Source organism: Anomalospiza imberbis, chromosome 3, assembly GCF_031753505.1.
Source record: "Anomalospiza imberbis isolate Cuckoo-Finch-1a 21T00152 chromosome 3, ASM3175350v1, whole genome shotgun sequence".
NCBI classification, from domain to species: domain Eukaryota; kingdom Metazoa; phylum Chordata; class Aves; order Passeriformes; family Viduidae; genus Anomalospiza; species Anomalospiza imberbis.
This window is the reverse complement of record NC_089683.1, coordinates 100,057,985-100,080,409: the sequence shown is the minus strand read 5'-3', so window position 1 is coordinate 100,080,409 and position 22,425 is coordinate 100,057,985. Positions and strand designations below refer to the sequence as shown.

Sequence of the window (22,425 nt, the reverse complement as noted above, 5' to 3'; positions counted from 1 at the left end):
AAGCTTCTCTATCAGATACCTAAACATATTCTTACAACACCAAAACATAAAATCAGTTCCAGATTTTTTCATGCTTTGATGATAAGATGAGAGACATTTCCTAGGACTTAAGAAGTGCTGATTCCCAAATTTTCATACGCTTCTAGAGAAAAGCATCAATTCCTATCACATTTCAGATTTTCATGTTCTTGTCCCAAGTCAAACATAGGAAAGGAAAATTAAATTGAATAGGACCACGGTATCACATTCCAGGACTTGCAGCCAGGTTTGGCTGTGCAAACTGCTTAAGTATTCCTTTTTGGAAGTCCAGCTTAGTTTTGATGTCACGTGCAATATGGTTGGTTGGCATGAATAAACACCAAAGAGGTTAAAGGAAGTTACTGCTATTTTAGTTTGGTTAAAGGAAAGTTGAGCTTGCCAGTATATCAACTGTAACAGGTGAAGTTCTCTTTAGATTTGTTCTTTCCATTAATCTCGTTTAGATGATGAATGACATAGCGGGACTTGCTTTAGAGAGATCACATGCAAATTTCTGTGACTTTTACACCGCTAAAACCAGGGAAGTAGAAGCTTCTGCACACAAGAACTCACCAACTATCTGCTTGAAGGACAAGTATTGATCAAAGCACACCAGAGGAAGATACAGTTCTCTTTTACAGAAGATGGTACTGTGTTTAACCAAGAGGAGCTCTTTCAGAATCTAAGCACAAAATTAAAAAGAAAAAAAGCAACAACTACAAAAAAACAACCAACAATGAAACAAAACTACTCAGATTTGATTTAGCTGAAAATCTCTATGACATAGAAAGTATAATGGAGTAATTGCATAAGATCTGTGGGTGCCAGGTTCCTAAGTTTGTCAACCCATTTTCAGGCACCAATTTACCAAATGATGATAGTTGAGTAGATAACTGTATTAGCAGGAGCAGAGCCCTTTACTTTTCCTTGTCTTCAAAAGGTCCTTTTCAGTAGTTTCTTTTCTAAAGAAAATATCTTCTTCCATGTACAAAATTAACTTTATCATACCAAAGGATGTTTATCTAAGCCCATTGACATTTTTCTGTTGTCTTGATACAACTTTTAACAAGAATAAAAAAAATCAGGTTTGTTTCACATAAATCAGTTACCATAATTTAATTATGTTCACAATGTTAAGGATAACTTGTAATTGTAAGATTTGCTCACTCGGGATAATTACTTCTGTCAACATTTTGGATTTTTAAGGGAGAAAAATACATTTGCTAGAGTATTTCAAATTTTCTCAGCTGACATCTTCACAGGGATTAAATTTTTAAAGTGGATAGCCCTCAATAAAAGCTAATACATTCCAACGAGAATTTGGATGAGCTTCTGCTCAAGCAGACATTCAAAGAAAAACCAGCTCAAGTAAAATGCTATAACATGGAATAGTTGTTTTTTTTTTTTTTCCATCTGCCTGTCTTGTAGCTCATGCCAGGGTGACATTGATGAGCTATATGGCTTTCTGTCCTGTTTACTGCATCTTCATACATCACTTAACACTGTGAGGAGTGAATGTCTAATTACTTTGGGACTGTAGGACAAATGAACAATAAAAACTTCATCTGTAGTTATCACTTGAAAGAGACACTCAAACCTTCCAGGATGAAAGCACAGAACTCCACACAGGACATTCAGTTACCAAGACCATCAGAGCGGACAGGAACTGCACAGGTTTTTACTGTGATGAAAGTATCACAGAAAAAAACATTGTTAAGGTACTTTACCCAGTTAAAATTCAAATCACAGAACAGACCAGAGTGGGAGAGGCCTCAGAAGATCATTTGGTCCAGCCTTTCACGGAAACAGGTGCCTAGAGGAGATTATCTAACCCCCTGTTCAGTCTCACCTTGAAAACACCCAGAGGCAGGGAAGTTCTTCCAGCCAATGATTGTTACCATAGAAAAATTGTTTTGCTTGCTTTATCAAACTTCTCCCAGTGCAACTTGTTTCTGTTGCCCTTTTTTTGTGGCTTCTCGTGAAGAGAGTATGTTCCCTTCGTAGCTGGCCTGTAAGTACTGGAATACTGCAGTGAGGTTTCCCTTGAACCTTCTCCTCTCCTGGGAGAAGAGACCTAACTCCTTCAGTCTTCACTTATAAGGTGCCCTTTGATCATCAATATTATGCTCTTTGTAAAAAAAAAATCAGGTCTACATTTTTGCATGTGGGTATGCATTTCTAATTTCAAGGGAGGTCAGAGAAGTTCTTGTCCCTGAGAAGAGCACCATTAAAACCATATTAAAGCATTGAAAACTCGATTCTGTTCTTTCTTTGACTTTGTTCACTACTCAGCAAAATGCCTTCTTGTTAATTATCGACTTCATCATCGAGGGACAGTTTAATCACAAGACTGTCTGCAGTTCAGGCTATCACAGCAGTACTAGCAGGGAATTTTGCACTGCACATAATTGGCCAGGTAATTAGAATACAAAATCCTTAATTGCTCAGTTACCAAACGTAAACTGTGCAGCACACAGTGCTTGACTGGCGGAGGGCTTGGGGGAACCAAGGCAGCTGTCAAGTGCCAGCTTTTCCTCCTTCACAGCAGGGTACAGCAAACAGCACGGGTGGCTTTCTGAGCCCCTATTCTCCTGGGGGGTGTGGGAAGGCCTTTCATTCTGAGGTGTAAAAAGAAATTCAACAAAGACACTCTATTTCAGGACATCCAAAATTGCTGGAAAATAAAACTATAAACCCAGGACTTTTGAAAGGCAGAGGAAACCCAGCATCCTGTCAACAATGGGAAGTCGGAGCCCATATACTGGTAGGAAACAGCACCACTCCCCAAACTGACAGCTCTCTGGTGTGTCTGCTGTTTCAGTTTGGGAACTCACTGCAGGATCTGTATGGTCTGAGCTACAGAGATTTTCAGCACATCATACTGTAAATGGATGGGTGCAGCATCAGCCTGCCCTAATATCTGTGTTAAGGATAATTCAGAAGTTACCACTGTTGGTACATTACAGCAAGGGGTACAAATAACAATAACACCAGTTCTTCCATCTGTTGATGGACAACATGAAATGCTATATCAAAACCATCTAGATTACCAGCCCCCTTCACTGGAAGGCTAATCCACAGCTCCTATATTTCATTATCTTGGTCTTATTTCCATGCTAAAAGCATTTGTGGCTTGTGTTTATTTGTTCATGTGTTCCTTGGTCAGCACTTCCTTCTCCTTCAGCTGGACTTCCAACACTTGCCTTTCTTTCTTCAAACACATTTATAAGCATCAGCATCTACACTTCTCATGTCAGTAGACTGAAAAGGGCTACTTTGTAATCTCACCTTTGCTGTGGCAAGACACAGGAGCTCTTTTCAACACCTATTTCCATTTTACATTTCCTTTTTCTCAAACAGAGCAAAGCAGACTAGTATGCAGCACTCTGCATTAGGCTCTGTTACTGGTTTATGCAGTGGCTATAGAATATTCTTCTCTCTTCCAGAAAAATCTTTACCAGCCTCATAGCTGACTGCTGTGGCAATTAACAGACACTCTCAACTCTCTCTTACAGCTTCCACTCACAGCCAATAATCCCTGCTTGGAATACAAATTCTTACTGTGCTCCACATATAAGATTTTTCATTTTCTGCTGCAGTTATTGCCTCCAGGATTCCAGTCCTAACGGCATCACATTCTTCCTTACTTTATTCCACTATTATATTAGCAATGCCTTTCAAACCCATGTGGTCACATTTATTCCACTGCTTCTGTGTTTCCTCCACTGTCTAGAGGCAATGACACTCAAATACTTGTATCAGTTGGTCCAACAATCCTTTGCCTTTCTCACTGCTCCTCCTTCAGGAGTTCCTCTCTTCAGCTTGTGAGAAATCCACAGTTGCCCACACAGGCTTTCCAAAGGCAACCACGATTTGTTTGTATCTGAACAAGGTAAGACATCTCCAGCCATAGAGCAGAAATTACAAAAATTATTTGGTTTTTAAGAGAAGGAAGCTAATTCAGGGCATTTGCTACTTGCCCATGTTCCTAAATTAAATCTTTCTTTAAGGAATAAAAATAACAGTGTGATATTCTTTAGCAGACAAGCCCTTCATGAAAGCTGCTTTCTGGATGAGAACAAAGGAAAGTTTTGTAAGAAACAGCTAATTCAATTGCTTGTCGCCTTAGTGCCCTGGTTATGTGAAACTTGCACAGTATGATTCTCACTGGAAGGAGAAATCATGAGCCAGACAATCATTAGGCAAACTCAATAATGCTTATATTATTCAGATATAATCAGAACCTACTTGTTCCAATCATTGTAAGGTGTTTGAAAAGCAGTGTTTATAGCAGGGGGCTTAGCACCCTCTTCTTCTATTGCAAGGCACAAAAGATAAAATCCTGAACTCTCCATTTCTTTGTAGATTTGATTCAACATAACACACTTTGCTGCAGTCCAGGAAACCCAGCAGTAAATGCATCTTTGTATCATTATTTAACTAAGTGCAGTTCAAGAACATTCTCATTAACTTGCAAGAGTTATGAAAATACATCTCTGTATTTTAACATTCCTAAAACCCTTAGCTACAGTATTTATACCTAATGAATAAAAGAGGAGAGACTCCAGATTAAAAAAAAAAATCCATTCTTACTGTAATCTAATAAACTCTGGATATCCCTGATGATAATCTCAACCTCACAGAAGTCAATATTTCTTCCAATTCTTTTTCTACTTTCAGAAATAAACCACATGCTACTCCCAATCTAAACACCTGTCCATTCTTCCCTCAAGGACTAATGATTAATACAGTCTTCCTAGATTTGAAGTATTTAGCCTGCCTAAAAAACCCCTGTGATGTGAAATGTTATACCTATTTCACTGGGTATTTTGTACTTTGCACAGTTACCATCTCTTCTTTTTTTGCTATAGCTAAGAAGTCATAACAGCAGGATAAAGTAACATAATTTATCATTAATCCTCAGCCCTCCAGTCTTCACTGGCTCTGGCATGTTCTGTTAAACTTTTTGTCTCATTGTAATATTATTTCAATTCAGTGACTAAATGTATTTATTTTGAATTAAGATTCACAACTAGCCAAGGCAAATGCTAGTAAACCCATGGCCTCTATCATGATCTTGAGTCAAGAGAATGGGAAATAAGAAATAGAAGTTTAATCCAGAAATGAGGTAGGATTTAACTCTTTTCTGAAATCATTGCAGCAAGACCACTCTTAATGCATTTAGCGACAATTAATTCTCAAAGCCAAAACAGCTGCACATTGCTGATGCTCTCCAGATGCAAGGTAAGGAATTAAATCATGGGATAATTCAATTGGAAAATTGCTTGTAATTATGGAGAATGCAGCGTCTGCTTGACTCCTCGTGGTGATTGGTAGCTGCTTTAAGAATAGTGAGGTAGTCTGTGCAATGCCTGGTGAATACAAATAAGTAGCTGTGTTATGAGAAATCTCATTTCGTTTCACAAAGATATGGTTTTAACATGATTAAGACTGTATTTGCTGACATTAATGATAATCCATTTTCACTGTCCTATTACTGCCAACGGCCCAGAGTCGCACAGGGAACAGCAATATTCACTGACAGCACCTTCCCTCTGAAGGAACTCTGAGAGCTTTGCCAACATGCAGAACGTGGTCCCACTCTAAACAAGGACCCAAAGAGGCTGGTGTGTCTCACCTCATTTAAAATATGTGCATGCAAACAGCCTTGTTCTAACAGGTCATTTAGATCTCTGATGCCACAAGGTTGACAACTGCTGGAAATGAAGAATGGTGCTCCTTCACGTCAAGTATTAAAATTCTAATAGTAACAGAGGAGAAGGCTGCCATAAGGTCTAGTCAGAGACCCTCTAGTACTGACAGCATGGAATACCCAGAAGAAACTGGTCTTTTGGACTGACAGCTACCAGTGGAGAACAAGAGCCATCTTGTCATCTCTAAACTGAGCATGTATCCTGAAAATATCAGGATGATGCAGGGTTTTGCCATCTTTTGTAGAATAATTTTACTAGAACTCACATTAATTAGCATTACAACATGTGAAAGGAGAGGGTCTGCTCACTATTTTAAAACTGGCAAACCGAAAGAGCAAAGGGTTGCTGTGTGTGATCACATTCCTACAGAGTTAGTGACTGAATGGGAAAAACACCTAGAAATACCAATTTTTCTGTTTCATGGTTTAACCATTAAAACACACAGGTCTCAGTGTGTAAAACTCCAGTTATGGCAGCAGTGGTTACTATGACATTATCTCTTCTTTACCTATTGAAATGTTTGCCTGACTTTTTTTCTTTCCTTACTACTTTAAAAAGCTTTAACAGAAAAAACCACTAAGGAACAAGAGACCAATTATTTACAAGTTGCTTCACAAATCAATCATCCAGTATCAAAGCTAAAGTTGTTATTTTTAGCAGTATTAACTACACAATAATTAAAATTTATTACAAAGTCACAACCTCTCATTAAGTTGCTGTCAATTGAAGGAAAAATTCCTCAAAAGCAATTTGTTTTCTTTAAAGTGATGGTAAAAAGATTCCCATCAATTAAAGAGACATCTGGTAATATGGAAAAGGTGATAAATTATCTCCTTTTCTCAGTGCTAGTACTTTGTAGACCAGAGGTAGCACAGAAGAGAAATTCTAATGGTTTTATCTTGTCCTGAAAAGGAGAACAAACAGCCTTGCGTGGGGCCACACAGACCAAATCATTGCAGAGACAAGACTTGCATTCCAATCTAACCAAGACTTTCAGCAAATTCTGTAAGTATTTGGGCAATCATAAGAAATAGAGAAGTCCTTTGCATGTTTTATTGCAGCAAAAACCACCAGAAAATAAAACACCAAGCTAAAACAGCTGCTGCTATGCAGCATGGCTTCCAGTGACACAATACACATTTGTATCACCTTGTGGCAGTGTCCGGTTTCAAAAACCATCCCAGGCTTTAGCCCAACAATAAGAAATTGGAAGCAGCCTCAGCAATTTCACAAACAGACTTATCAAAAACAGGGGCCAGCAAAATGCCACTTCCTGAAGTCTGTACCCCTTCATCCAGCAATCCCAACGATACTTTCAAAGGACAATACCTGATAACAATCAGAGAAGGGCAACAGAGCAGGAAGGTGCCTTTTAGAAAACAGTTTTTAAGAAAAATCAGCAAAACAAAAAAATCCCCTGGCAAAATGCAACCCACACACAAATAAATAGGGAGCTTTGATTACATTTGGGATTGAAAGAGGCTAATATGCAGTTCACTCAAGTTTCTGCAGTTTGTATTGCCAACAGTTGTAGCAACAAGGAGTTGTTCAGTAACTCAGTTTCATTTTAAAAAGTTTAGCTTGCTGGTAAAAGTAGTGTACTAAGTAACCAATCAAGTAAACAACAAGTGTGTTAATTTTTGGAAGTTGTTAAGGTCATTCTTGATGCAATGCCCATTACCAGCTTCACACCCAGGGTCAGTTTTGCTGCCCCACCCTCTGGAAGAGTTAATGGACATAACATTGACTGAGACACAGGGCAATCAATTTGTTGCTGTAATGAAGTATATTTCACCTGCCCACCCACAAAGCACTCTGAAATGTATAATTTCATTCAGATAGAATAAAATACCTCAAAATATAGTAGAGAGTTAAAGGCATTGTCTCTAATGTGCCTCTTTTCCATACAGCCAATTTCTGTCTCAATTCAGGGACATTCCAGCCAAACTTTTCCATGCAGAAAAGCTCTCCCCTCAAGGTAAGCAGTGCTTCACACCCATGTGAGGTCCCCCAGCTGGCTGGAGCTCAGTTATTTCAATTACACTTTGTCACTCACTCTGTAATGACAGCGCAGCTCAACAATCACTCAAGCACTGACCCTGCTCCAGCATTTTCTTACAGCTGCCCTTACCTGCCCAGACAAACACCTTCCCCTTAAATCAGTGGAAAGAAATGGAAGCACCCAGCTCCACACAGCATTCATCTATTACACCATCATTCACCTAAGCACATCAGCAAACGCACAGTACCAATGTTATTGGAAGCACATTAGCTCACTGCAAGGAAAATGTGAACACTGATTCCCAGCATTTCACCTGCAGTGAAACTCCCCTCAGTCATGGCAAAAGCCCACTGTACAACAGAACAGGAGGTGCTGTGTTAATGGAAGCCAAGTTTCTATATAGTCAGCATTTTAACTTCTAATTCTTGAGCATTCTTTAATTTTAAGGCAATTGGGAGTTATACTGCTGAATCCAAGCTTCCCAAATATTCCAGAAGTTTCCATATTCAGTTCAGCCTGATATATAACAAAAATCACTTCTTGGACAGCAAACACCTGCCATTAACCACCCATTTTGCAAGGTGACCACAGAGAGCTGCCTGCAGCAAGATGAGCACCAATCCTGAAAATCCCTGGAGTACATTTTAATGATCCCTTGCTATAAAGCCATTATAATTATCACTGGATTTTTTTTTTTTCAGTGTAACTGGGATCCAGATCTTCTGATCTCTAATTAGCTGATCAAATCCTTCAAAGATAAAAACTCCTTCTACACCTTATTCACCTTTCTCCATTGATGGATAAACAACCAGCTACATATGGTATACTGCTAGTCATACTTAAATAAATATCTTTAATGAAACTTGCTGTTAAAAACATTAATTGTTCCTGTTCACTCAGCTCTTGCCAACAATTGCAAGTGGCCTGGCATCTTTACTCAGAAGTTGATTTTAGAACATGTTCTTACTTAACAGATATCTCTTTGCCTTGGTTAGTCATTGAGAAGGTCATTACTTCGGGAGCAAGCCACAATTTCTGAATTAAGTTATACAACATTTTGCAATATCATCTCATATTCTTGTTTTTTACCCTTAATTAATGATAAAACAAAAATTAACTATCCAAACTATTAGTTCCTCAGAAATCTTGGTTTTCTAATACTATGGTAACACTGAATACATTGCCCTTAGACAGCTGGATAACTAAACTAATGACTACAAAATTCAAACAGCTTTCCCTACTGTGCAGCTGGGCACTGAGGCCACCAGAACAATCTTTTCTTTTCCCCCAGTGTGAGAAAGTCCAGTTTGTAAAATTCCAAGTGGTGTGTTACAGCAAACTTTCACCTCTAATGAAGTGACCTTGTTGACATGTAGGATGAACTCAGGCAGATGGGAAGAGCCTGCCCTATCAATACCTGGTAGGCTGAAAAACTGTATTTTTTTAGAGCAGTCAGATAGAAAACAACCTCTGTCTCCTCCTCAAATACTTTCACACCTTCAGGAAAAACAGAGAGTGGAATTAAACCTGCATCCTAATGTTGTTTTAACATGGGTTTTTGTTTCTTCCATGCTCTGAGTAAACACCTTGAAAACAGAACATCCTTGAACCTTCTGCTCAAAATCAATACTGAAGCTCTGCAGCTTGGGTTCTTCTCTGATAAACAAACCTACCGCAACAGGTGAAAAGGAGTTGTGATCTAACCTTTATTATGCTGTTTAAGTGCAAAAGTTCTAAATTACTGCCACAGATGCCTATATGTGGTACACAGCAATATGCTTCCCTTCAGTGCCTGACCTTTCCACTTCCCCACTGGAAGCACAGGAAAGCAGCAACATGTCCTCCACTAAAAGCAGCACACAAGGTGAATTATTGTAGTTCAGTCCTTCATCAGGTTTATCCTTTTAACACAGGCAATGGTAAGTAATAAATCTGCTGCTGCTGCTGTTTGAACATCTTTCCAAATGTGGAGAAATCTACTCATCACCTTTTTTACTCATGCTTACATGAGATAATTTAGAAAGACAGCCTCTCCCACAAGAGTGGTTAGATCTGCTCACAGGCATAGAATAGAAAAAAAATGCAGAACAATGGCTAAAAGCATACTATTACATTTCTTAAATTCTTAAGGAAATGCCATTTAGAAGTAAGCAGACCTCGCTTCTCTCATCTCTGTTGTGACACTGAAGCATTCAGCTAACAAGGCTGGCTTTCATTTGACTTTACAACTGATAGGAAACATTAATGTGAATTATAAATAATTTTTTAAAAACACAGCATTTTCATTTTAACAAAAGACAGTGACTCATATTTAACTCTTATAAAACCCTGTTTAGTTGGGGAAGGTGAAAGATGAAGGCCAAGCATTTCCAAATTGCTTGCATTTGATAGATGAGAAAGCCTCAGCTGTTGAGACTAAAGGGACTTGCAGGGACTTTGAGGAAGTGATTTCCTTACCATGAGTGGCACACATTATTCAATTTATTGCACAGAAAGGAAGTGTTTCTCAACACAGGAGCAGGGTCTAGGACTGGAGGTCCCAAATCAACAAGGAGCTACTGTGGTGTGTTCCCCAGCAGACTTACAATATAACATGGAGGGCCACATTCTATTGCTCCCCTCGGCTCACAGTCTCTGGCACAGCCTGTCTGAAGAGTGAGAGAACAAGTGGGGAAGTCCAGCCATCAGTTTTCTTCTCTCTCCTGCTCTCCCAGTATGGCTGCTCCCATCTTCATGCATTACACCATCTGTTTAATCACTGTGCTCTCAAAACAAGCAAGCAAAGAAAACAGATGAAACGTCAGGGATAGCTTCTAGCTCATAATTGAAAGGATGATTATTCATTAGAATCTAGGCAAGTTGCTTGGGGCTGCCAAAACAGGCGTTGCATGGTATTACAAAATTTATTTTTTGAAGATAGGAAACAGAATTCTCATTCAACATCTTGTCTTTAACTCTGCAACCTTGTTTGGTTATTTTGAGTAGGATAAAATAAGGATGCTGAGTTTAAACTACTATATGAGAAAACAACTAAGCTCAGAGGCCCCACTCCCTTCAAGGTAAAGGTAAACAAAACTACTTTGGTGAGCTTTAATATCAACAATTTCTATAAGATTTAACCTCTGAAGGCACACCTAGGGGAATATTTCTTGCAACACCTCTGAATTAGTACATGCAATTGTGAGAAAAATGAGATATTGCAAAAGCATTGATATCAACACATCCTTTACAGAATTACATCTAAAAAACTTGAAATCAATCAGAAAACCAAAGCGAAATATTAAAAATCAATCCTCTCCTTACCTAAATTTACCTAAGTGGTTAAACTATACTTGGGTTTAACTTCATCCATGCAAAGATCATGACTGAATCATGCTATTTTCTCTAACACAGTTCTAAATTAACAATTTCTTATCTCTGATTAACTAGCTGGACTTTGTTCTTGACAAGAGTCACAGCAGTAAAACCTCTTAGCTTTTAAAGTGCTGTGACTCTCTTTTAATGTATTCACCCAAGCATAGGTGTGTAAGATATGTACTATGATACAACAGACTATCACTGAGGAGAAGAATAACAGCAAAAAGACTTCAGTTCTTGTCAACCTGAAGATGTTTTTAACAGAATCTCACAGAAGAGTTGTGTAGGAAATCCCACATGATAACATCCATTCATTACCCATGGAGCAAGCCAACTTCATGAAGAAAACGCTAGGGACCAACAGGTCCCAGCAATTGTTAGTAGTGGTTAAGGTGCAAAGGACACAAGTTTGGCACAGTGGGGAACACAACTCACCTTGGGCTACTGATTTAACCACATTGGGCTTTAGTTTCTCTCTGACAACAGGGAGAAACCCTTCTCCCAACTCCTCAAAACCATACCAAGTGCCTCATTTAGTAGAGCATTCTCAGAGCCTCCTAGGTGAAGTGCTGGAGAAGCACAGGTTATTGAAGTATTTGGCAATGGATATAGTTAGACCATGCTTGGTAAGGATAGCCAAAATGTAGCCAAGGGGCTGCCAGGCTCACAGGGTCTTGCTGATACTTCTTTACCATACATTGTATTTTTGTGTACAGAGCCATATGTGTGAGCTGTCATTGGCATGGTAAAAAACCACACAAAATAGAAGAAGCAGGTAGGCTAGAAAGAAATCAAAACTACCAAATAACTTACTAATCCATTGAAGATTTTGTTGTTCAAGTATGAGTTTTCCATGCTTAAAAAGTTCAATTTAAAAAACCCTCTGAACACAACACATGCATGGACATACACAAGGATTTTGTAAAAAAGGACATTGTCCCTATGCTACAGGGGGAAGATAATTACATGTGTGTTAATCTGGTAGTCTTTTCCTATAAAAGGTCAAACACAGCCAAGAGCAGGACACACTTCCCTCCAGCTGTCCTTTTAATATGCCTCTCATCTTGCCAAGGAGAAACTATCATTAGGAATGAGAAAGAGACCATTTTACAACCTATTTATTCTTCCTTGTTTCTGCCTTTTCTGGATAAACTTGTTGGAGTACATTAGTCACAGGTACTCAGCAAGCCATTAGAGCATACTAACATCTGATGCATACTGAAATTAATTTTTTCTACTTCAGCTTGGGGAACAGACTGCTGGATGTTGCATGCAAGTCTTCACTGAATTAAGGAATGAACAAACAAGATTTCTAAAATCAGCAAACCCAATCAAACATGCCTCTCCACAGTCTGTATAAATACATACCTACTCTATAAACAAACACACTGTCCTACAGCGAGACAATCATTTGCCTCTTTAGAGCAAGCTCATTAAAGGGAAATAATTTTGCAATAACAAAGCACAAGTGTAGTCCTATTGAGAAGAGCAAGCTGCAAAATGCTAGGAACACCTGGTCCATTTTTTGTATTGACAGAGCATGAGCTGGAATCTGATCCTTATAAAAAGGCTGTGTTTTTCCTTCTCCACAGCCCAGTGGACTCTGGAAGCAAGTTTGGTTTGCATTCAGTGTCTTAATGTTGCATAAATTCCTATGGGTATGTGTTGTAACACTTGATACATTTATGTTGCCAAATTGAATCTCAAAATCTAAATCTCGTCTTGAACAGCCAGAACTATTTGCTGTAAATAATATTTTTAATTCTAAACCCCCTGTTTGTATACAAATAACTTGATAGTCATCCCTACAAATCCATAAATCTCTCATTTGCAGTAAGATTGATTAATAATTTGCAGTCTGTGTTACTTCCAAACCTCACTTAATTCTTCTACTGTTTCACTTGTGGTATGTAGCTCATTCTTCAACTCGCACACAAAAATTATTTCCACTGAGACACTGACTAAACCTTAAAGAGGAAAATAATAAGAAACTGAATCTCACTTGAACTCAATGAAAGTACAGAAGTTCACAAATCTTCATGGGATACCTGCAGTTTATCTGAAGGCAAACAAATAATAAAACTAGGGTGGCATCATATCATAGCAGTATCTTTTTAAGGACTACCTGGATTTAAAGTCATCTGGATTTAACCAGGATGATCCACATTCTTCTCCATCAGTAGAGAGAGGGATGCAATAAACATTCAGGTCTGTAAGTTTTTTTGTCAGAATTTGTGACAGCTTTAAAAACATTCTTCCTCCAAATAGAAATTCTCCTGAGAAAACAGTTCTTGGTTTGTTGTTTCTTTTTCCAGGCCTAAGGTGTCAAGATCTCAAACTCCATGTAATGATTTACCACATAAGAAATACCTCTGATATCTTGTTCAAAAGACACATAAGCTGGATCAATTCTATGAGATCAAGGTATATCCTCAAACCACTTTAAGAATAAATGTAAAGGGAAAACTTTTCTCTGTCTAGTGTGAGCCCAGCTACTTTCCTTACTCTTTATTCCTTCCCCTGGTAAATAGCTATCTTTTTCTAAGAGAATTTTCTCCCTGCCCTTTTCTTTTTTTGTGGAATGTTAAGTGATACAAGTATTTTTTCTGCTAGAGTTTTACACGAAAAATAACTTATCACTTACTTATTTCTTGCAAGCCTACACTGATTTATACTCTATGTTTTGTTAATAAAGTGATAATCTGAAACAAAGTATTATTTATCTTTTATTATCCGCCGCATTCTTCTTTGTCTGAGGAATCATAAATTAAAAGTCGACAGCCATTTTATAATCCTGCAGTTCATTATCACCCATTTGCTAATATACTCGGTGCCTTAGCCTTGCTCCATTTCTTTAGTAATAATTACAAAAATTAAAACCACATTAACACAATATGCAGATACTTCTTGTTTTAGAACTTACATAAGAGCTTTCCAACTAATCAGTGGCTGGTTAGGGCACTGTCCTCATTCATCTCCCACTTCCCCTGCCATCCTTCATGAAAGTTTAATCTACATTTTCCATTAAGTTGTCTCAACCAGAGTTCACATTTGCACAGGGAGGCTTATTACTTCTTTGATTTTTAGTTGGAATGGTGGTCATATCTCCACAACTTATCTCTTAATCTGAAATTTTTATCAAGCAGCTGCATATTTTCCTGGTCCTGAAATCTTCAAATCACAGAAGTAGAAATTCACTTACTTGATCTAGAATCACAAGACTTAAAAGAGGAGCAGGCAGCCTGCTTGCATAACCATAGTCAGGAGCAGTCAGGACTCTTAATCCTTCCAATTTAAAACTGTATTTATGGTTAGAAACAGATCACTCTGACATTTTATCAGACCTGGACTCAGTTTGCACGCAGTTGTTTTGGGTCCAGCTGCTACTGGTCCTGCCTCCTTAAATACAAAGGATTAACTTTGTTGTAGCGGTTCTCTCTCTTCCTTGTAGGATTTGACTCAGAACAGAGACCCAGTTGTGGTCTCAGATCAGGGACCACAATTACTGCTTGCCAAAGTCCCTGAGCTACACAGCGTTGCAGGAAGCTGAGACCGTGCTTCTCTGGAGGAAGGAAAATACCAGCACTGCAATAAGGTAACAGGAGAGGTGAATTCTGAAGAATCCCACTTACTGATGGCTCTTAAACCGTCCCTGATGGACATCAAACTCAGTGCTGTATCCTGGAGGACCCCATAGCACAGAAAACTCTGGGTTTGACTCAAGAGTTGAGAGGCATAGAATTTATGGCTGGTTTGACCCATTTCAGAGTTATCAGAGAGGCAAAGTACTCGTGAGCATGACAAAAACACACATCCACACAGCTGAAAGAGCAACTTCCTTGGTCTACAATCTCCTTCCCTTCTAACCACAGACTGGGTTGCCTCACCTGCCTCCTTAGGAAATACTGCCACAGCTGCAAGATCTCCAGTGCCTCATGTTTCATTACAATAGACTGCAGTGTATTTGCTGGTATAATATATTATGAAGGGTCATGAATAATTAAAAATTAATCACACTTGTCAAAATAAATAAATGCAGTCAGTGATGCAGAATGCTTGAATTTTTTATAGCATCTTTTTGCTTATTCATGAATTAAAAGAAGTCTTGTAATCCACAATGGATTGCCTACTCATTGCAGCATGTACAGGCCCAATTCAGATCCCCACAGTGGAGGTTTTCCTGTCAGTCTTTAGCACATCAGTGGAACTTTAACCTTACATCTCTGACCCTGCAGAAAGTTACATAAGTTAGGCTTGGAAATGTGAATAACTCCAGCAGATCTTCAGGGACCTAGCTGGCAGATACACCAGTGATTCTCTCATTCACTGACCCACTTATAAGATGGGGGGAAACAGAGGAGAGTGAAGCATTTTAGCAAAAATTTAAAAAATCAAAACCTTGATAGCCTCCCTAATCTACATTTCCATAGGCAAACAGTCCTGCAGTTATTCCTACCAAATACTCAATATTTTTGCATGGTTTGATAGCATTCCCTAGGCTTGAACAGAAGAGCAAATAATAGTAAATGTTTAAATAGCAACTTTTCTCTGACTCTCTAAATCGGTCTAAAGCTGTTAATGCATTTCTATCTTTTTTCCAAAGGGAACCTAAGCCTGGGCTGGGAGGTGAGCCAGGAACACACCACCACACCAAACCTATCAGACCAAAGGGCCATTAACTTTCAACATTTGGCTCTGAGAACAGACAGCTGGAAATAGAAAGTGAAAAAGAATGTATGAACAGGGAGAGCAAACAGTTGTCCCTCACCACCTCTGGACTTCAGGGACTGGCCACGTGGGGACTTTCTGGGCCAGAAAAAGTTCTACAGAGAATTTCGTAGCTGTAACTATTTCTCTTCCCTGCACACATCCTGTCAATCTGCACAGCCAGAGAAGGTGCCAGCAGCAACAATACCGTGGGAAAAAAGTTCCACAGTTTCACTGTTTGTTAAATACTGAGGGATCTCTTGTTGTTTTGCCTGACATCTAATAATTTTGCTTGATGCTGTTCAATACTGTATTAGAAGAAATATCAAATATTCCTTCTGTACTCAACCTTTCAGTGCTTTACTTTGGGAGTTTATAAACCTTTATACATATTTTATAAATTTATGATTTCTATACAACCCTGCATGTATTCCTTTAGATGCTTCTTGCAGGCAGGGTAGCACTAGTCAATTTAAGTGTTCCTAGAAGACAACCATTACATACTTTATCATCTTTGTTTCCATTCTTTTAAAAACTTTCCCAGCCGTACTAAAAGATTTTCAATGCATGGAATCTAGAACAGAAGACTGAGTTCTAAATACAGCGGCCCCACACATTTATACTATAGCATAACTGTTCCTATTTTCCACTCCCTTCCCAGTAAGCCCCCAAATCATATTTATTTTGTGACTGCTACTGAGGTGATGCTTTCACAGTTCTATTCTTACACTTAAATCAGCTTAAATGACAGTAACCAGCTCAGAATGTCTGTATATATGCCAAGCTCTGATTGTGTCTCCCACCACCTCAATTCAAATAATCTGCACTAAATTTCACCTGCCACTATTAGCTGGTTAAGCATCCCTTTTCAATTCCTTGCAAACCAGACTTTCAATCTTTTACCCTGAATAATTTAATATCAAACTCTGCCACCTCACCATCTATTACTATCCAGAAGATCAATGATTTGTGTGACACTACTGCTGAACATGCCAAGTGAGTGGATTGCTCAGCTGTGACTGCAACCAGATGCTGAGACACCAGGAGTTAGCTCTTCCTCTAGGAGGCTTGATCCATACTGACTTCTTCTGATTTCTTGATGCTGAGCTGTATCATGCTGCTGGGACAGGAGCAAAAATACAGAAATTCTTGCAATGTGTCTCTTTGGGAGATCTACCAATGATTTTCTACTGAACGTTTTACAGAAACTCATGTGAAGCCTAATGAATCATACCAGAGGCATTTGTCTCTATCAATGTCTTGCCATGACTTGATAACCAAGTGACAAGGATGAGCTAAACCATCCCAAAATCTAGTTAAGCTATCTGTTTCTCTCTGTGCATTACTGTCTGCAAAGGAGATGAAATGAGATTGAGATAATTGCAAGTACAATTTGCAGGAAACAGTGGGGGTTGGAACTACTGTGCTTAATTATTTCAGATTGAAACAGACCACACAACTATCTGTGCCAAACAGCTGTAATTAAAATGATTTAAAATAGAGAGATGCTAGCTCCAAGTGTTGATTTTCAAATGAGTCTTTATACATGCAAGAGTTACAGTCATCAATGAGTTGCAGACCTACAGCTCTACTGAGAAAAAATTACCACTATGTCCAACATGCCTGTTAATTTTAAAAAGCAAGCCCACACATACACAGGCAAATAAACCACACAAAATAATCCACCCTAATGCCCCACAAATCTAAATCCATTCAATCAATTTGACACTGGCTACCTGCCCCTCAGAATAGAAGAAAACAGCAGAATACAAGTTTCAGCCTAAAATGCCTATATTCCAGATGAGAACCCCCAGCCTTTGAGCTTAGAAATAGAATTTTAACCCAATAGTCAATTGGAAATCATCAATCAATACCACCTTTGGCTTTGGGCTGCAGGGTCAGCCAACAGTCTCCCTTTCTTCTGCTTTGATAGATATATAAAACTGAGTTAGACAAAGGTATAACTTTACTAGAAAGGATCCAAAAGAATCATACTTTGACAACACGTAGCACCATGGGGTCCTGGCCAGGCTCTTCACCTGGAACAATACATTTACTTCCTTGTGGGCTTTCCCCTCCACGCCAGGAAAAGGATGGCTATCCTTCCCAATTCCAAACAAGGTTTTAACTCCTAAATTTCAGGGCCAGCCAGCTTGCACTAGAATTTAAGAACAACAAAACAGAAATTCTGATTTACATCAAACTTTCCCTGAACTGTACCTTGGTAGGAAGCAATTCAGTCTGAGTGTGGATGTTTATTGATGCGGAAACTAGAAGATCTTTGCATGCAGCACAAATGTGGTCCATCTGCTTTACACACGACACAGATCACACCAAAATGACTTGGTCTGCTGATGAATCAATGGGCCTTAAAAGTTAACTTATAATGGCTGTCTGGAGAAAAGTACTGTACTATTGGTATGGATGAGAAAACAGAATATGAATGAAAGTAGCACAGAAAATTTCCTCAATATTTGCCTGAACATAAGAACTGTCACAAGCAGACTGCAGCTCTGCAAAGTCAAATTCTGTCTCCAATGCTGGCTCCTAAGAGAAGAATTCTTACACTTGCAGCCTTTTGTGTAAGAGGCTTCTTGACTCAAAAAAGACTATTCAATTAAACATCCATTGATGAACGTATTCTGCAAGAATTCATCTGATCTTTCTTTAAACTTACACACACTTCTGGCCCCACAATGTTAATTCATGTATTTTATTAGCACCAATTCAGGTACTACATGAAAAATGTCTCAGCTTCCGTCTTCTAAATCTGGAGCCCACCAACTTCACAGCAGCTTTCCAATGTTTTTCAAAGACCTCTAACCCCTGCCATTGGAGATGTAATAGAGAATCTTTGTTTAGTTTTTCCTACTATGGAAACTATTCTATATCCCTTGAAATTTTTGTTGTCTGGACATGTCTTTGTTTTCCTGGATAAAGTTTGTAGCTCTAACTCCCCCATTTTCATTTTTGTAGATCCATTCCCATCAACACCACCTTCCAGAGAGAAGTTCCAAGCAGGTGTCACTAACAGCTGAAAGAATGTTAAGAATTTTTCTGCTTTCCCAGGATTAGAAGAGCACAAATATATCTAAAAATCTTTTCAGAACTTACAATCTTAATGAAATATACTGCTGTTCACAGATATGATCATAAGCAGGAAAAGTAATTCAAACAAACCACATTGTTTTCCAAGAAAAAAGTCTGTTGCACTCCCCTCTTTTGAGACCTCCTAGCTCTCTTTAGAGACAGGATCGTTTTTCTTATATTAAGGACAAAGCCTATCTTTGTTTTCTTACCAAACAGAGAACCTAAGCCCTGGATGGAAGGATATTGCCTAAAATGGTCTGCAAACACACAAGGACCTAGAGCAAAGGTAAGGCCAGACTCTTCCAAACACTGAATGACCTTAGACATGGGCACCATAGTACAGTTTTCATCCAAATATCAGCCATAGCATGGGCCAGCCTAATTCAGATTTTACAGATTTAATATTTTGCTTCTGAGATGTATGATGGAGCTTGCTTTAAGGTGAAAACACATCTCTCCTGTGCAGAACAACCCCCTTTTGTTTGTCACTTTGATTTTACTCAATGTCTGTTGAAGAAGAGGTATTATAGCTGTATTTAGCACTTCAGGGGAACACGTTTGTTTGGGCAGAGTTTTGGGGTTTTCTGTTATGGTTATTTTAGGGGGTGGAAGCAAGAGTGTTTTTAGTTTAAAACTAACCACTACTGATGGCATTACACAGCTGTACTCATCTTACCTTTGGGTGTGCTCTCAGAGTGATCCGCCTTCGGCCCATCTGGGAGATTTAGCTGCAAGATTTCCTCTGCATTCAGTCTGACCCAGGCGTTGTTGGGGGTTTCCTGAGCTTTTGAGGTGAAGGAATATTCCAGCTCACAAGGAGATTCAAAGTTGCAGTCAAATACTGGAAAAAGAAAATGGACACAAAACATGCCAGGTTAATTAAATCCACTGTCTTCTTTGCTCAAAGGTAGCTATACATACATGTGCATGCACATTCATTTTATACTTCAGTAAGTTAGGGCTTGATTTTTTCCATAATAAGGTAAAAAGAAATAGGGAATTCTGTATACAGACAGGCAAAAATGGGCCTGAAATGGGCCGTACTGGCAGGTTCATTATGGAGGCAGCAGCAAATCAAAAGGATTGCCCAAGAGCCAGTAATTCCCCTTCAGGACAGGTCAAAGGGCAGCTCAAGCTAAAGTGGAGAATGACATCATCTGGAGTGAAAGGAAAATAGCTTAGTCAATGGATGAAATTAGACAGAAAGCCAATCTCTTCTGGGATGCTGCTTCAAATTCAACCAGGACCGTTAGTGTGCAAAGAGTCCTAACATGATTCACACCCCTGTTCCACCTCAATGAGCACAGGTCTCTACAAAGAGAGTAATCTATCCTGGGCATTTGGAATGTGCTGGAAGCCATAGGGACTGCACCCCAGGAGGTGACATACTGACCCCCAGGGTTTGAAACTCTCTCCTGAGACAACAGAAGCAGCAAAAACCTGGCGAGTGCTGCAGAACTTCAGCCTCCAGCACAGCCAGCAACTGCCTCCAACAGAGACTTCTCTTTTTAAGATGTTTCTCTAGAAAAAAACATTACCCATTACAACTATGATTTACTTCCCAGTGTCCAGTTTACCATCACACCATAGGCCAAGTTCCTTAACACAACATGCAGTGACAACCTGCAAGGATTTTACTTCTAATTGCCAAGATCATTAAATTTTCTGCAACGCCCAGTATAGATTTGCTTTTGTTACCACAATCAGCACTCAACACAACATTCAGTAAGAGAAAAATGGTTTTAGAACTAACTCAGTGTTTCTAAAGAGGCTAGATCCATTTGAAAAAGCCAAAGAAAAAAATACAGCTGCTCCTTGGAGTATTCTGCACTTTCTGTCTTGCCATACTATGCAGGTGAAACAAACAGTCTGAACCAACGTTAGTGAAATTAACTGATTTTTTTTAAACTTCAATTACATTCTCTGTTAAACATCTAATTTCTTCTTTGTGGGCACAGATTTATGTAGTTCAGCCTATTCTCCTGGTGATAAAATATTTTCTAATCTGAAGGTTAATACTGTTCCCCTCTTGCTATACTTTTCCCAGCTAATTTCCCTTTTTCACAGCAAGCTGTAAGGAACTGAGTCTTTTTTCCAGTTTATATTTGATTTTCTTAACCAAGTGCTTTATCATTCACTCAGCATTTTAAATACTTCACAACACCAGGGAAAGCATACAACATAAGGAGTCCATTTACACCACAGACAGCAGTAACAAGGATTACACACATTTCCTTAAATCCGAATGTACAAGCCCCTACTCTCTTTGGGCCCCTAAGTTATCAATATAAATTTTATGAAACATGAAGCACACTTCAATTTAGGCAGCTGTGGATATATTAATGCAATTTACTACTGCAATATCATATCCAAACCTCGGACCACTTATTTCTAGTCTCTTAGATGGTCTTAAAAATAAATAAAACCAAACAAACCCACAAAGCAAAAACCAAACCAAATACAAATATTTTTTTTAACTGAAGTGTTAGGAGTCTGTTAAACTTTGCCCCTAAGCCCAGATGAACAAAAGAGCAACCAAACACTGAACTATAGTTTACAGAACATATATTACCTTTACTAGTCACAGGGAACACCTTGAGCAGTATGTGTTTTAAGGCACTGTCAAAAAAAATATGGAGGGGAGAAACACAGCTCATACAAGGATTTTTTTGATGGAACTCACTGGATGACAAATGGGAAAGTCCAGGCCAAGGACCCCACATGGCAAAAACAATAATTTCAAATCAACTATTTCATTCTTTGTGCACTTCTCTTCCCAATCCATCTCGTATTTTCTTCAGCTTTCCCTCCTCTTGTGCCCAGCTGCTGGGAACAGAAGCCTTTGTGCTCTCTAACCCTCCTGACCCAAGCAGAGGGGCCCTTCATGGATATCCAAAGGCATTCTCATTCTCCTCCCCAGTCCCCCTGACTGTCTGATTGAGGTGCCACAAGCATTCAATGGCCAGCTCTGCTCCCTGCTTTGCTCTCACTTGCCAGAATCCCAATCTCAAAGGAGAGCTATCAATCACTTGTGGAGCCCTTAACACAGCAGGCCTCTGACCTACAACTGGTACAACTTAATTGGGGTAAGTGATTAAATACCAGGCACTGCTCATAACCAGTGCTATGACCCCTGCAGACAGCCAAAGCCTCTGCCTGGAGCAGGGAAAGTAAAGGAAGAAAAGGCAAGCAGCAATGCCATTTCCTTCCCTTGCAATGAAAGGCCTGCAGAGAGTGGGTATGATCTAACATGCCTGCTGTGGTCACACTGAATGTCCCTCACAACAGGTTGTTCCTTGGAAAAGAGGGCGACTGTTTGGCTTACACATCCCCACATTGTCTGTGATTCAGTGGAAACACACTTACAACTTTTACAGGATTCAAGAGTTTCCTCATATCACCAGAATATCGGTGCTTTTTACAAGCTCTTAGTTAAATAGTCCTGTATTAGACACAAATTTCAGGGCTATTATCCTATTCAGTACAAAGAAATTATGACAAAGAAATACTATCTGATGCAACACAGAAAAATCTATG

General features: G+C 39.0%; 2 protein-coding genes across 6 annotated transcripts in view; both read right to left on the bottom strand.

The window, feature by feature from the left end:
* The window catches only part of ALK (ALK receptor tyrosine kinase), a 408,209-nt gene that overhangs the window by 190,770 nt on the left and 195,014 nt on the right, over window positions 1-22,425 (bottom strand). For 3 of the 5 annotated variants that reach the window (XM_068186032.1, XM_068186033.1, XM_068186036.1), the window contains one exon: window positions 19,565-19,729. In XM_068186032.1, coding sequence (XP_068042133.1) covers window positions 19,565-19,729 — 165 coding nt within the window. Of the gene's footprint in view, window positions 1-19,564; window positions 19,730-21,571; window positions 21,929-22,425 lie in introns of those variants that run through there. The other 2 variants (XM_068186035.1, XM_068186034.1) reach the window with 2 other exon arrangements.
* LOC137471594 (ankyrin repeat domain-containing protein 9-like) overlaps window positions 1-22,425 on the bottom strand; it is a 243,466-nt gene that overhangs the window by 70,569 nt on the left and 150,472 nt on the right. The window lies entirely within an intron of this gene.